General features: G+C 40.1%; 1 protein-coding gene across 5 annotated transcripts in view; it reads left to right on the top strand.

Annotated features, from left to right (window-relative positions):
* FIRRM (FIGNL1 interacting regulator of recombination and mitosis) overlaps positions 1 to 14,190 on the top strand; it is a 53,793-nt gene extending 39,603 nt beyond the window's left edge. For 3 of the 5 annotated variants that reach the window (XM_075286692.1, XM_075286689.1, XM_075286690.1), the window contains 8 exons: positions 451 to 573; positions 2,699 to 2,794; positions 3,387 to 3,500; positions 5,829 to 5,933; positions 8,966 to 9,046; positions 9,585 to 9,707; positions 10,795 to 11,005; positions 14,029 to 14,189. In XM_075286692.1, coding sequence (XP_075142793.1) covers positions 451 to 573; positions 2,699 to 2,794; positions 3,387 to 3,500; positions 5,829 to 5,933; positions 8,966 to 9,046; positions 9,585 to 9,707; positions 10,795 to 10,989 — 837 coding nt within the window. In that variant the 3' untranslated portion in view covers positions 10,990 to 11,005; positions 14,029 to 14,189. Of the gene's footprint in view, positions 1 to 450; positions 574 to 2,698; positions 2,795 to 3,386; positions 3,501 to 5,828; positions 5,934 to 8,965; positions 9,047 to 9,584; positions 9,708 to 10,794; positions 11,006 to 14,028 lie in introns of all 5 variants that reach the window. The other 2 variants (XM_075286694.1, XM_075286693.1) reach the window with 2 other exon arrangements.
* The last annotated feature ends 1,026 nt before the right edge of the window (positions 14,191 to 15,216 follow it).

The following is a 15,216-nucleotide window of genomic DNA, read 5'->3' as shown; positions in this document are numbered from 1 at the left end:
ACAAGGTATAGCTGTTTTGTTGGATTTCTACCTTACAATTCCCACATTCACAAGGACTGTACTGTGGCTGGACTTGGTGTATCAAGAGCCTCCACACACAGATGTTGGGATACAAATTTTGCGTTCTATGTGTCAAGCCACTAATCCCCCCGAGACGTCAGAAGCGTCTTACCTAGGTTTAAGGAGATAAAGGACTGGACTGTTGCTTAGTGGTCCAAAGTATAGAGTGTATATTCTGCACATACTTTTCAGTAGGCCAACATTTCTGTATTGAAAATAGTCTTACATAATCTAATTTTCTGAGATGGTAACCTACAAATACACACTTGAAATAGATCACTCTGTGTAATAAATCTATATAATCTATTGGTTACACTTTCTGAATTACATTACTGAAACTTTTCAGATTGATTCTAATTTACTGAGATGTACCTGTAATTATTTTCACAGAATGTGTCACTTTCAGCAATGCTGGCTGCATGCCGTTGTTCTGAGAAAAGTTTAGACGGACAGCAGCAGTCTTGTGTTATGGAAATAATTTTACAGCTATGGTCACTTCTCAGTATGAATCAGGTGAGGACTTTTGAAATATAATTAATACAATGGATATATTCACTGAAAACATTCTGAATTATTAATGCTTTCCTGACCGCCGCTGTAATAGTACACCAATGCCCAAGCATTTCTTTTATTTTTTGCTCCTCTGCAGCCCCCAGTTCCAGTCCCCACCGCTCAAGTACATTTAACGTTGAAGGACAGCGTCTGTGCCATAAAATTGCAAGAGCCATCCTGTTCCTCTGACAGCCAGAAGTCTTTTGAAGGCTCCTAAGCCTGTCATGGGAATATAGCTATTGAGGACAGTCTGTGGTTGGCCTCAATATCTATATCTCAAATCAAGCCCCCTAGTGCGCCAATAAAACAGTACTATTAAAAAAAACATAAATATTAAAAGCGCCCTTTTTCCATAGGTTTGAAATACAAATAAACAAAATCAAAGAAAAGCAAATTATGCATCCCCATGTTCAAAAATGCCTAATCTACAAATATATAAAAATATTTTTCCCATACAGTGAACATAACTTTTGTTTTTTGCCTCCTGTAAAAATTTTAATAAAATGCAAACAAAACATCAGATGTTCTCCAAAATTCTATAGATAAATTATAGATAGTACCAACCCATAGAATACAGGTGACTTGTCATTTTGGCAGCACAAGTGAATGCTGTAAAAACAAAGCCCATAAAAAAGTCACACAAACACAGTTTTACTTTAATTCAACCACATTCTGAATTTTTTTTTCCAGCTTCCTAGTACAGCATATGGAATATTAAATTACAAAGTTCAATTTGTCCCACAAAAATTAAAGGGGCTCTATTAGCTGAATTATGCCGTATGAGCCCCACATATGCCTGAATAGCCTTTAAAAAGGCTATTCAGGCACCGCTAATGGTATTTTAAAAGCCCCCCATTTTAAACTAAGACCGTAAAAACCTATATGCAAATGATATTTACCATGCACGGTGGGCGGTTCATGCACTGGTGTACGTCATCTTCAGTCCTGCCTTCCTTTGGTGTCTTCTTCCAGCGACGTCCTCCTTCCATGTTGCGAACTTCCATTGACAGAAATGGCGCCAGAGCGTGCGCAGTACTGCTCCAGGGGGAGCGATACTGCGCCCGCGGGGGATATAAACACAACCCGCCGGAGAAAAGAAGAAGAAGAAGAAGGAGGCGTGGAAGGAGGACGTCGCTGGAAGAAGACACCAGAGGAAGGCAGGACCGAAGATGACACGTCCACCAGTGCACGAACTGCACACCGTACACGGTAAGTATAACTTGCATATATGTTTTTACGGTCTTATTTAAAAACGGGGGGGGGGGGGGGGGGGGAGGCTTTTAAAATATATCATTAGTGGTGCCTGAAAAGGCTATTCAGGCATATGTGGGGCTCATACAGCATAATTTTGCAGATAGAGCCCCTTTAAGTCCTCTTACAGGATTAATTTCTGAAAGGCAGGAAGTCAAAAACATTTGTCTCGGATGAACTAAAACGGGCACAGTGAGTAGAGGATATCATAGAAGAGCTAGTCTGGCTATAATCTATCCCTGTGCTATCCTATAATGTTACAGCACAGGGATAATATAAAAAATTGGTGGCAATGGATGAAAAAAAGAAAAGTCATAGTGGAACTGCCACCGCAACTTCTGGTAGTGGCGCACAGGAACGCCAGGTTTTTCTTGTAGTTCTGAGAGTGTTCTACACTATGTTCAAAGCCAATTTAAAATGTGGTTTGTACCGAACTGCTGAAGCAAATCAGGGATCCGAATTGGCCAAAATCCAAATTAAACAAATCTTGAGGGGTTCACCTGTCTTTACCAGATACTAGTACTGCATTTGCTAGTAAGGAACACAGGTACACTGACTATGTACATAGGTTGAAGCTTAAAGCGCCTGCACATCAGATGCTTCAGCCAAATATATGAAACTGAAGGAATAAAAGCAATGCAACTATACAAACTAATGCCATTGGGCAGTACTGAACTGAAATTGTAATTGTATTACAATTGTATTGTAATTCTCACAAGAAACTAATTGCAAACCAAATTGAGAAATGTATTTAAGATGTGTCTAAAACTTAGCAAAAGTTATTGTATAAACTGTTTGCTTTTTTTTTTTTTTTTCAATAACTTGATTTTAACAGATCTCTGGACAACCTTCCTTGCTAGAAATAATATGCCTTTTTTTGGATTTGTTTGCCCTTGTTATAAAACAAGCAGAACCGTCCATGCTAAAACAGGTAAGCCATCTTTTATTTTAGGATATCCCAGTCATGAATCAAATATCATACCTGTTCCTGGTGCTTGGGGGTCCACTGCCGCTGTCCGTTAAGGCGCGTACTGTGCCTTTACTGTCAAAAGTCCTGGACTGCACATGACCGGTAGGTCACTGCCAGGAGCCTGTCCAGCTGTACTTCAGTAAGAAGTCGAGATCAGATTTCATCTCCCAATAGAGAAACAAGGGAAAGAATAAAGAAGTGCAGGATTTAACAGAAAAGAGACAAAATTCATTAATAAAGTATATTACAAAATTTATTAATGATATTAAGTACTTCCACACAAGTTGCTCAAAGGATAGCTATGCTTCAAATGTTTTGGAGGTTTAGATGGTGGTAATTTAGACTAGACTATATTGTTCAACCATTATCAGTCACTGTGGTAAATCTGACACTTTTTTTTATTTATTTTTTTCTTACACTTTCTAGACTCAGTTTGTCCTGTGTAACTATTAAACAGTATTAGAAAAACTACCCCTAATTCATAATTTTTCTGTGAAAAATACATGCCTGCATAATGTATGTTTAAAAAGTAATTAATTTTGTTAATTTTAAGGTCGTTTCCTTTATTTCATCCTTCTGTCAAGAAGATTCTCCGTCACATGTGAAACTGACAGTCTTAGACTTTTTATCAAGTCTTGGAAAAATTGTTATACCCCAGGAGATCCAGGTAGGTTTTATATATTTAATTAGCATTTTTTGCAAATTGTTCATCTTTGTCACTTGGTGATGGTCTTGAACAATACAGCAGCTGAAAAGTTATCTTGTCATTTAGTTGGAAAACCAACTTTGTGTCTTCAATTCTAGAAACTGTTGTACAAAAAACCCCAAAAACCTATGGACATGTTGACTATGGAAAAAGTAATGAGGTCTAGGTTGTCTTTCCTATATTGTTAAATAAACAGTTTATGACATTAACATTGTATTATTTTCCAATTATTGTTTTTACACACTTAGAAGTAAAAAAAAAAGCCTCCTCATCTGAGATACATGATTTAGAAACTTACATCTTGAGTCAAGTAGCCATTGCAAGAGAACAACTTTTTTTTTTTTTTTTTAATTGTTTATTTATGAAAATTTGTAACAATAAAGAAACACAACATGTCTACCAAGCCAGAGGAGATCACAAAGAACAGTACAATAGAAAATGACGAAATTACAAATGGTAAACTAGGTAGAAACAAAAAGAAAAGGGGAGACTGGGAAGACAAACACAAACCAGACAAGACAAGGCTGGGGAAAGGGAGGGAGAAAAAAACAGAAGTTCCAGAAGGCGGTGGAATTACAGAGGCTGGGTGGCCCAGAACGAGTCCCACAGGTCCCAAACGGCGTGAAACCGCTCCTCCTCATCGTTAAGCACGGCTGTTAGGTATTCCAGGGAGCGCGCATTCCTGATCCTGCAGTATAACTCCTCCAGGGATGGGGGTGCTGACTGACGCCAATATTTAGCAATCAAACACCGGGCAGAAGTGAGAAGAAACAGAAAAAGTCGCAGGGCCGGCTTGCGCAGTTTCAGTGGAGGGAGATTAAGGAGATAGGTTTTAGGGGATAGAGGGAGGCAAATGCCGAGAACCCGGCACAAAAGGTCCTGAACCTGAGTCCAGTAAGGGAGCAGGGAGGGACAAGACCAAAACAGATGAAAGATGTGTGCAGGGCGCGCACCACATCTCCAACAGCAATCCGGAATAGAGCTATCAAAGGAATGGAGGAGAGCCGGCGTGTGGTACCAATGCATCAACATTTTAAAGAAGTTTTCTTTGAGTCACACAATTCGAGGTCCTGAAACCCCTGCTCCAGATAAGGGACCATTCTTCTGTCGATAGGTTGACCCAGATAGACCTCCCATCGTGTCATATACGAGTGTGCAGGCGGGATATCAGGTGAGGGGTCAGATAAAAAGCGATATATATCGGAAACCAGTCCTCTAGTTCCAGTGCTAGCTTTATAAATTCTCTCAAACAACGTAGGGACAGGTGCCACAGGACCCCGAAAGATAAAAGAAGCAAGGTGGGAAATCTGAATATATGTGAACTCACTGGACCCAGGAAGGCCAAAGCGGGATCGCAATTCGGCAAAAGACAGCAAAGAACGAGTCCTATGATCAATAATATCAGCGAGCCGAAAGAGGCCCGCCTTCAACCAAGGGCCCGCCACAGGCCCAGTGAGTCCAGGCGGAAAGTGGGAGTGTAGAAGGAAGGGCGTCATAGACGAGCTGGGGGAAGAAATAGGGAAACGGGACAAACAGGAGCGCCAGACATCCCTGGTAAGTGCCATGGGACCCAACAAGCTAGCTCTAGGGGGCGAATATGGATTAGACCATATCAATGAAGCAGGATGATGCGGAGCCAACCACAGCTTCTCAATCTCCATCCACTTAGAATAGGCATGAAGAGCAGACCAGGCCGGAATCCTACGTAGCTGAGCAGCCCAATAGTATAACACCAGGTCAGGAAAAGAAAGCCCTCCCCTCGACTTCAGAGTCATCATCAGATGTCGCGAAAGCCTATGTCTCCCTCCGGCCCACACAAACCGAAGAAGCGAGCCCTGTAGCGCCCGAAGATCCTTAAGAGGAACAGGAATCGGGAGGGTCTCAAACAAATATAGCAATTTAGGCAGCACGGTCATCTTAACCGCGGCTATGCGACCAAAGAGGGACAAAGGCAGACCCCGCCACCTGGTAAGAAGGGCCTGAACATGCCTATAAAGTGGAGGGAAATTCGCCTGATACAATTGAGAGAAAGACCCAGTCAGATGTATGCCTAAGTATTTTAAGGAGGAGGACCTCCACGTATATGGAAAGGAGGCCTGAAGGCCAGCCAAGCAAGAGAACAACTTTAATCTATCACCTAGTACTCTATTCGAAATTTAGCAGTAAATTAAGTTTTTGCATTATTATTCTACATCTCATATTCGTCAAATATACTGCTTTGATTGAATTTTATGATTCATCTTGCCCTAGTCCTTAGGAATGATATTTTTTTTTCTTTTTAATTTTTAGGTTGCAGTATTGCCTAATATCTCTGCCTTATTCTCAATGCTCCTTGCAGATAAGACTTGGATTATTAAACAACATGCATTAGAGACTTTCGCTCTGTTTGCTGAGGTAATTGAAAGCCAAATGGACTTTTTCATTCATTATGCACTATTTTTTTACTTACTTGTTTTAAAGGGAGTCTCTCATTGGGAAAACTCATTTTTAACTAAGCATGTATTTGCATAGCCTTTAGAAAGGCTATTCCATACATACCTTTTATTCATTAATCCTCTCAGCCTTTTTTGAATGGATGTTGGATGTTCACTGATTACTGTTTGATATGTGTAGACAGGGGGAGGTGAGAGCAGGGAAGCCTGCTGATGATGATGACTCCTCAGCCTTTCCTGCTCTCACCTCCCCCTGTTGACACACATCACACAGTGCTCAGTGAACATCCATTCAAAAACGACTGAGCGGATTAATGAATAAATGGTATGTATGGAATAGCCTTTCTAAAGGCTATGCAAATATATGCTTAGTTAAAAATCACTATAGCCAATGGAAGACTCCTTTTAAATTACCAAAGAAGCATCCTTGTGAATGCAAGTATTAAAGGGGTTATTCAACTTCCAAAAATTATCTGCAAATACATACACAGCAGTGCTAAATACTCACTGTTCCCTTGTGTGCCCCTTTCTTGGCTTTATTTTACTTGAGACCAGTGGCGTAACTACCGTGGTAGCAGCAGTAGCAGCTGCCACAGGGCCCGGGACATTAGGGGCCCGGTGGCAGCCGCTACCGCTGCGTTTTTTTTTTTTTTGTTTTTTTTTTAGGCCGTTACCGGCTGGAGTTACTCCAGCCGCTAACGGGCCCTATATACTTACCGATCCTGGCAGGGGCCGGGATCGGTAAGCGACACTGTGGGCCCCACAAGCACTATTATACTCGGGGGTCTTTTCGGACCCCCGAGTATAATGATCGGAAGTGCAGGAGAGGTAACTGAACATAAAAAACTGTGTTACTTACCTCTCCAGGCTCCGCGCAGGCTTCGGCCTACTTGTGTGACGTCTCAGACGTCACATGATCGGGGCCTGCGTCCTTATGCGTCGCGACGCAGGCTCCCGGTCACATGACGTCATTGAAGATGGCTGCCAGCGGGGAGTCGGGAGACAGGTAAGTTACAGTGTTTTTTTTTTTGTTTTTTTTTGTTGTTCTTCCCACGGATCTCCGATTATTATAGAGTATAATAATTGTTAATGGGTGTCCACAACGGGGCATAATACTGTGTGTAGGGGCCACAATGGGGGATAATACTGTGTGTAGGGGCCACAATGGGGCATAATACTGTGTGCAGGGGCCACTATGGTGCATAATACTGTGTGCAGGGGACACTATGGGGTATAATACTGTGTGCAGGGGACACTATGGGGTATAATACTGTGTGCAGGGGACACTATGGGGTATAATACTGTGTGCAGGGGACACTATGGGGTATAATACTGTGTGCAGGGGCCACTATGGGGTATAATAATGTGTGCAGGGGCCACTATGGGATATAATAATGTGTGCAGGGGCCACTATGGGGTATAATAATGTGTGCAGGGGCCACTATGGGATATAATAATGTGTGCAGGGGCCACTATGGGGTATAATACTGTGTGCAGGGGCCACTATGGGGTATAATAATGTGTGCAGGGGCCACTATGGGGTATAATAATGTGTGCAGGGGCCACTATGGGGTATAATAATGTGTGCAGGGGCCACTATGGAGCGTAATAGTGTGCGTAGGAATGCGGGGGGTGGGGTCGTGCGGGGTTTTCGGCGTTGGTCGGGGTTTTCGATGTCAGCCGGGAAGGGGGGGCCCCATGTCAAAGGTTCGCCACGGGGCCCCGCCATTCCTAGTTACGCCACTGCTTGAGACTCCTTATATCACTATTACTTACATGCAGTGAATCTGAACAAAATACATTTCCCATGATTCATGTGCCTGCTCGCTCTCTATCTCTCTCTCTGTACTCCTGCCTTCTCCATTCTCCCCTCCAATGAAATCACAGGTAATAAATCACTCTGAGGTCACATGATGCTATTGTGTTTCCTTTACAAGCTCACCTCCTGTGTGCAGCAAACACAAAGAGTGAGAACAGAGAGATGAATTATGGGAAATGTAATTTGTTCACTGTTCACACACACACTGCTTGTAAATAAGTGATACAAAGGGCCTCAAGTAAAATAAAGCCAAGATAAGGATGCACAAGGTAGCAGTGAGTTTTAGCACTGATGTGGATGTATTTTCAGATAATTTTTTTGAAGCTGGTTAAAAGTAATCATAAATAAAAATTGTCAGATTCAAGTTATTTCTGTGACCATCGTGGGTCTTTCTTTCATTAAATGAGGGGTACCAACAATTTTGTCCACGTGTGTATGAGATTAATCAATAATTATATGGTGGAAAGTAGGTTAACAATAACAAAAATCCATTAGGTTAATGGGACTTGGAACCTTCTTGCTTGATTCCAGAGGCAACTGCTCCACTTTACTTAAGCATTAATTTCTTAGATTTTACTCATTGTATTTTGGGTATTTTAAGAAGGTTACAGTTCTGCAGCATTCAATGCATAATTCAACATTTGGCTGTAGTTTGCATCATTTTCTTTTTCTTTACATTTTCTCTTGAGACCCAAATATGATTAAAGAAATTGTCCAGCAGGATAGAAAAAGGGGAAAGTGGGTTAAAATTGTTCCAGGCTTTCATTTTGGCTTATCTTCGCCTGAAACAGAATGGGAGCTAATCTGCAGTAACATCACACACACTCTGTACAATGTATAAAGCCCTCAGTGCACTGTACAGTTCCAGGCCCGGCAGCAGTCTTGGACAGCTGATCAGTTTGAGTGCCAGGTTTTGGTCAAACTGATTGTGTATTGATAGCTTGTCTTGAAAACAGGACAGAAGTCTGGAAACCCAGCTCACTTTATGAGCACTGTCCATGATGTATTGTTTATTGTACACGGAATTGGACTAAAAGATGCAGGAATTTTTCTTACCAAAAAATTTGCTTCCTAGTCTAAAAATAAGGTATTTTTTTGTGGTCCTATGTGCACAATATTAGTTAACCAACACCTTCTTTTTCTTTTTTATTTCATTTTTTTTTCTTCTTAAATAGGAAACAAGCCATGAAGAAATTGTACCACAAAGTCTGAATTCTGAGGAGACCAAGACCCATGTTGTGTGTTTTTTAAACCAGGTATGTCTTCCGGTTTATCTATTGTGTGTAAGCTATATGTAGTCAAGGTTGGCTGACTGAGTTCATCAAAGTCAAGGGATAATCCTACACATTAGGGAGAGTGTGTGCCTACATAGGCGTACGGAGACTTACAAGTCATTCCTGCTCCGCTAGAGATTCTGGGTAAAAAATATGTAAATCTATTCTCCAGGATGTAATTAGGAGAACAGTGCCTCTGTATGCCGCCCTCTAGGGTCAACCCCCTTAACATCATGCATGACTCAGTTAATAAGCCTATTGACATGATGCGGAGTTTATTGCCAAATTAGTATTTCTATTCCAAAAGGAACAGATTCCCAGCTATGGACAGCGCTGTTTCAGTCTTTCATCAAAGAAATACAGCATTTTTGCCTCTGTTTAGTGGTTTTGATTTTACATTGTTGAGTGTGCATTGTAACTAGTGTAACTAAACTTTGAAACAATCTTTGTTTCTCTCACAGTGTTTGTGATAGTCTTTATTTTAATAAATTTAGCATATTCATGGCTACCTCTTTTGTAGAACATTCTTCACCCTGAAGAAGATAATAGAAGATTGCAACGACTTAAAGATGAAAAACAAATTCTAGAGACATTTTTTTGTAAAACTACAAAGGAAAAGAAAGAAGAACCAAACATCTTAGAGGTAAGTGTTGCTATTTACAGTGTGTAACTATATCTCTGCTTTTCTGAGTTATTCCAAAAAAATAGCAAATAAGTATGAAGTATTATTTACAATAAAAAATAGATTATAAACTGAGCTTTCAAAGTTGTCACTGCAATGGGATGATACCAGTCTGATACCCACCTTTTAAATAAAAGGAATAACAAAATAAAAGTGCCACAAGCTGGGCATGACTTGAGCACTGAAATGGCATATATCTGGGAAAATTACAATTTTCATTTTGTACCATCAACTGCAGTTTTCTTTTTGGAAAATCTCTCTGAAGCAATGTGATTACTATACCCCTTAATAATTTTTTTTTGAGGGGTGCAGTCTCCAAAATGAGGTCCCTTTTGTGGCATTTCAACTCAGCTCTTATAATGTAGTGGGGGGATCAGATTTATTTTTATTTTTTTTTTTCATATCATGAAACCAAAAATTTTATGAAAAATGGTCTTCTAGATAGGACATAAATGACAAATATGCACAGAAATAAAGGGACAGATGAAACTGGAAGTTTAAAGCAGTAAAATCTAGAAAATATCATGGTCTTCTGCAAGAGGTTGCATTTTGTGAGATTTGTGCATGGTGTAGAGTCTTAAATATAGCTGTTTATAGCTCCTGTACCAGTTTGAAGTTGTAATGTGATCTGCCCCCAGATCTGCGGTAAGTTCCTCAGTGTGAACACACCTTAAGGGTATGTTCACACAGAGTTTTTTGCAGGCGGATTCCACCTCAGTCTGCCTGCAAAAAAGGCTCTTATTGACTTCAATGGGAGCCGCTTGCTTTTTTTTCCCTGCTAGCAAGTAGCGGAAAAAAAGAAGTGACATGCCCTATTGTGCTGCAGATTACGCGGCTGAGTCAGTCGCGGCATTCGCAATGTGAGACTCCCTCCTGATTAGGTCCATTGCATCGTGTCATGGCTGGCTGCGCTAAAAGCCCACACAGCTGAAAACTTTTCCTCCATGAGAACTAGCCCTTACTGAGATGTTCCCAGGTATTATTTGTATACATAATGTGTCTTACCTTGTTGTTTTCACTTAATCCTAAAATATTTTGTATCCTGCAGCCTTCTGCAAAACGCCCTCGGCAGGCTACCGTCACTGATGAGGAATTTGATAAGCACATCAAAACAACAGAGAAATCCTTAACACTAATACACTCCCTATTACAAGAAAGCCCTCTACCACATTGGCTCCCAGAAAAACTACGTAGTATCCAAGGCTTACTAGCAAAGATACAAAAAACTGCAGAAAAGATGTAACATACAGTTTATAGAGGTCAGTGTTTTCATTTTCTACTTTTTAAAGTGTTGCTCCATCTCTCATGATCTTACCTCTCTAATATATGCCATTACTTTGAAATCCAGAGAATGTCTAACCTCAGGAACACCTTAGAGGAGAACGTGGAAATTTAAAAAGGAAATGTCATTCCTATTGGAAGGGGGATGCTTGACATCTTTGTAATATACCTTTTTATGAATCTATTTCACTTCATTTTAATAGAAAATGGACTCTATAAAATTCTTCCTAGTAACCCTCTAAATGAGCTCTTTCCAAGGAAAGCCTATACACATTTGTATAGCCAGTATGCACAGATGTATCAGTTGCCAAAAACAGTTTTATGTGCTATCGGACCTTTGGTGTCAGTAGGCTGAACCATCAATTCCTCTATTTTTCCACAGTCTGAGGCTGCTCTCACACGATTAGTGTTTGGTCAGTGATTTTGTGACGTGATTCTGTGCCAAAAGTAGTAGTGGAGACTACACAGAACAGGTGCAAATATTTCTATTAGAGATGAGCGAATACTATTCGAAACTCCCGTTTCGATTAGCACGCACCCATGAATGAAGGAATGAATGGACGCAGGGGGTTAAGCGGCCGGCTGCTGGCAAAGTCTGCGTGCCGGCCGCTTCCATTCATTCCTATGGGTGCGTGCTATTCGAAACGGGAGTTTCGAATAGTACTCACTCATCTCTAATTTCTATTATACCTGATCTCTGTGCAGTCTCCACCCCTACTTTTGGCTCACAATCGCTGAACAAACTCACTGATCAAACACTGCCATGTGACTCCTTCATAAATGGCTGGTCAGACAGAGACCCTAAAGCTCCTCTAAGTTACAAAATCTAGCGACTGAATTTCTAAGAAAATAAATATGCAATAAACCAATTAATTATACAATAAAATAATTGTATAACATGTTTAGAAATATTTTATTTCTATTTTGCTGCTGTGATAACCACTCAGATGATCCCTATACAAGAATCAGACATGCTGTCTAGGGCCTGGGCTCCATGTGTAGCCTTTCAAACATCCCTGGAGTTTGTGACTTACCGTATATACTCGAGTATAAGCCGACTTTTTCAGCACATTTTTCATGCTGAAAAAGCTCTCCTCGGCTTATACACGAGTCAGGGTCCACGGAGCACAGAAAACTGGAAGGGGGAGGTCCTTTAGTGCTACTGCTCTGCGATTGGCTTGTCTTGTCAAATGACTGTGATGTCATTAAAGGTCCGGTAGCCACTGGTATGTAACATCTGCAGATAAGGTTGAGACTAAATCCTAGTAGCTCCGCCCACACCAGAGTCCGATCACATGGCCATGACGTCATCAGAGGTCCTTTAGCACACTAGGATTTAGCATCTACCCTGCAGATGAGTGGCCAGGATTCATTGTGTCTTATGAAAGATGTCTGCTGTATGGAGGAGAGGAAGCTACAGTAACGTGACACACAGGGACCTTCCTTTAGTTACTCTGCCTATTAATGTCAGGCATTTGGGGTTATTAATTTAGTTTCAGTAACTCCCATGTGCCTCACATTAATAACAGTTAACCCCATCATGTCCCTCATTAACCCCTGTGTGCCCCATATAAGGGTTACTAATATGTGATACACATGAGGGTACTAATGAAGGACCTTAATTATGAAGATACCTAATTATTACCTCCATATGTCCCACATATCAGTAACTCGTATGTGAGTCACACAGGGGGGTTAATGTGAGGGACATGATGGGGTTAACTGCTATTACTATGAGGCACATGGAGTTACTGAGCTGCAATGCACATTTTCAGACTTTATCTGCAATGGTGGATTCCCCCCCCTCCTCAGCTTATACTCGAGTAAATAAGTTTTCCCAGTTTTTTTTTTTTGTGGTGAAATTAGGGGTCTCTGCTTATATTCGGGTCAGCTTATACTAGAGTATATACGGTATATCTAATGTGGATCTCTCCTAGGTGTGGGAATTGTAAACCCATTCCCTTGATTAGATCCTCACTGTATACCCCTCTGAAGAATACAGGTCAATCATCTTCTGTTTCTCACTACCCACGTTTTTCTAGCTATTTTACCATTTTACTCACCATGTCTGTTTTTACCTACTTGGCCAGCAAACAAACTTCATTTTTTTTTTTTAAACTGTATGTAACTTATGTTTAAAAATAAAATCTAAAAAAAAAATTGTTTGTTTGAAACAGAAGTCTGTTTTTTTCCAACTATATAGCTAATAGGGCTGTAATCAAAACTGGAGATATCACTAGGGGTATATAATATAATTTTTTATTTTCTAATAAATTAAATTAGTGAACCTTCTCACATATATAGGGGCGTGGCATGTATAAAGAGGAGTATCCTAAAATAATCGTTCATAAATTATAATTGAGTTAAAGTGTTTTTATTTAATTTGGATCATAATCACCCAGCGCTAGTGAGAAATGCTGCTTTCTGCATCTGAGCTGACAGTGCTCAGGAGTCAGATCACATCAAAACTGTTCTAGGTGGTATAAAACCGGAGATACAACTAGTTGAAGTACACCCTCCCCCGACTCTGGCAACTGCTATATCTGTACATACTGTCAATATACAGTATGTACAGATATGTCCATCTTTAGTTAGAGCATCTTTAGAGTCTTTTCTACCAAGTGGAAGTAAAATAGGTTAATAAGATATATTTACAAAAATATTCACCAAATACCCCTCTACATAATTGTGGGTAGGGAGCAAGGAAATGACGCACTATAAGACAGTTAACGGATTTCTCTGGCACCAGCTTATCTTCTCAAGAACATAAAATCCAACTGCCCAGCCCTTAGATTCCCTAATATCTACATTTGGGAAGGGACATTTCATGAAGGTGAAAAGCCCAAGAACATTAGATAGAACTACTCCAATAGAAAATAGCAGGTTTGTCTGACATCTCTTATGTGTATGACCAGCTCTTGTTTGATTTCCAGCTTGAATATGTAAAATGTGTTCATTGCAAGCTTTGACATAACATTTATCTCAATTTTGTTTTATTCAGGTATTTAAAAAAAAAGTATGCGGAAGACTCTGGAGATCAGGATAAATTACAGTTGTATCAACTGTGTTCACTGATGCTACTGCCTTAAACGTAATGTACACAAGGATATTGTTAAATAAATTTACATTTTGGATTTGTAAATTGAGTGGAGCTTCAGTGTATGAAAAACAAACCTATGACATATGACAAAGTCTAGAAGAGATCCATATATCCATAGCAGATATCATGTTTCCTATCTTTCACATGTGAATTGTTATGGTTTAGATGCAATGCCTCACAAAAGTAATAGCAAGAGTTTGACTGATAAGTGAGCAGTATAGACTGTACAGAACTGTACTAGTTTTAAATGGTAAATAAAAAAAATAGTGGTGCCTTAGATGGACAATAAATTAGCCATGGAGTTGCTGTGTGGACCGCTGCTGCATTACCTGGGGGACCAAACAACAGTTGTTGGTAAAAATGTAGACACGAGGACAAAAAAATTCTGGGAAAACAAATGCGCTGCTGTAGGTAAATAATCCTTTATTAGGATAATGGAAACGCGTTTCGACACCTAAGCCGGAGAGTGGAGGAAACACTGGACTCGCTGCTAAAGCAGGCCTGATGAAGACACAAGATTAGGTGTCGAAACACGCTGCCATTAACTTAATAAAGGATTACACAGGTCAACAAAAAAAAATAAATTTACTGGTGTCCAAAATATTTTAATGAATTTGGGGTATTTTTGGGGTGCTGATTCTGAATATGCTATCAGTTTTGCCAGATTGGCTCAAGTTTTTGAGATTTTTGGTATCTTATTTATAGCACTTGTTGGTAAATGCGACGCATCATCTCATTAATTTCTTTGGATTAGTACTTGAATTGAGCAGTTCTCAATATAGTTTTTTGTTAGTGTTCTAAAAGTTTGTTCATAGCTTGATTTTTGCACTAACTTTATGTTGTTGTCTGTTTTCCAATGAAAAGCATGAACTCATCAAGAAGTTGTCTTAACGATCCAGACTCATTCTGTTACATTTGTGGTGAATATACACTGCAAAAACATAGAAGAAACATAACAGACTTCATAAAAAAAAAGTGTATTTGGCCTATTTTGAGGTTATGCTTGGGGACCAAGACAAGTCTTGGGCACCACACATAGTGTGCAAAGCATGTATCGAATTATTACGAAAATGGAGCAAAGGACAAAGA

The sequence above is a fragment of the Leptodactylus fuscus genome, chromosome 9 (genome assembly GCF_031893055.1).
Source record: "Leptodactylus fuscus isolate aLepFus1 chromosome 9, aLepFus1.hap2, whole genome shotgun sequence".
In the NCBI taxonomy this organism is placed as follows: Eukaryota; Metazoa; Chordata; class Amphibia; order Anura; family Leptodactylidae; genus Leptodactylus; species Leptodactylus fuscus.
The sequence above is the reverse complement of the archived record's forward strand: the minus strand, read 5'-3'. Positions and strand labels throughout refer to the sequence as shown.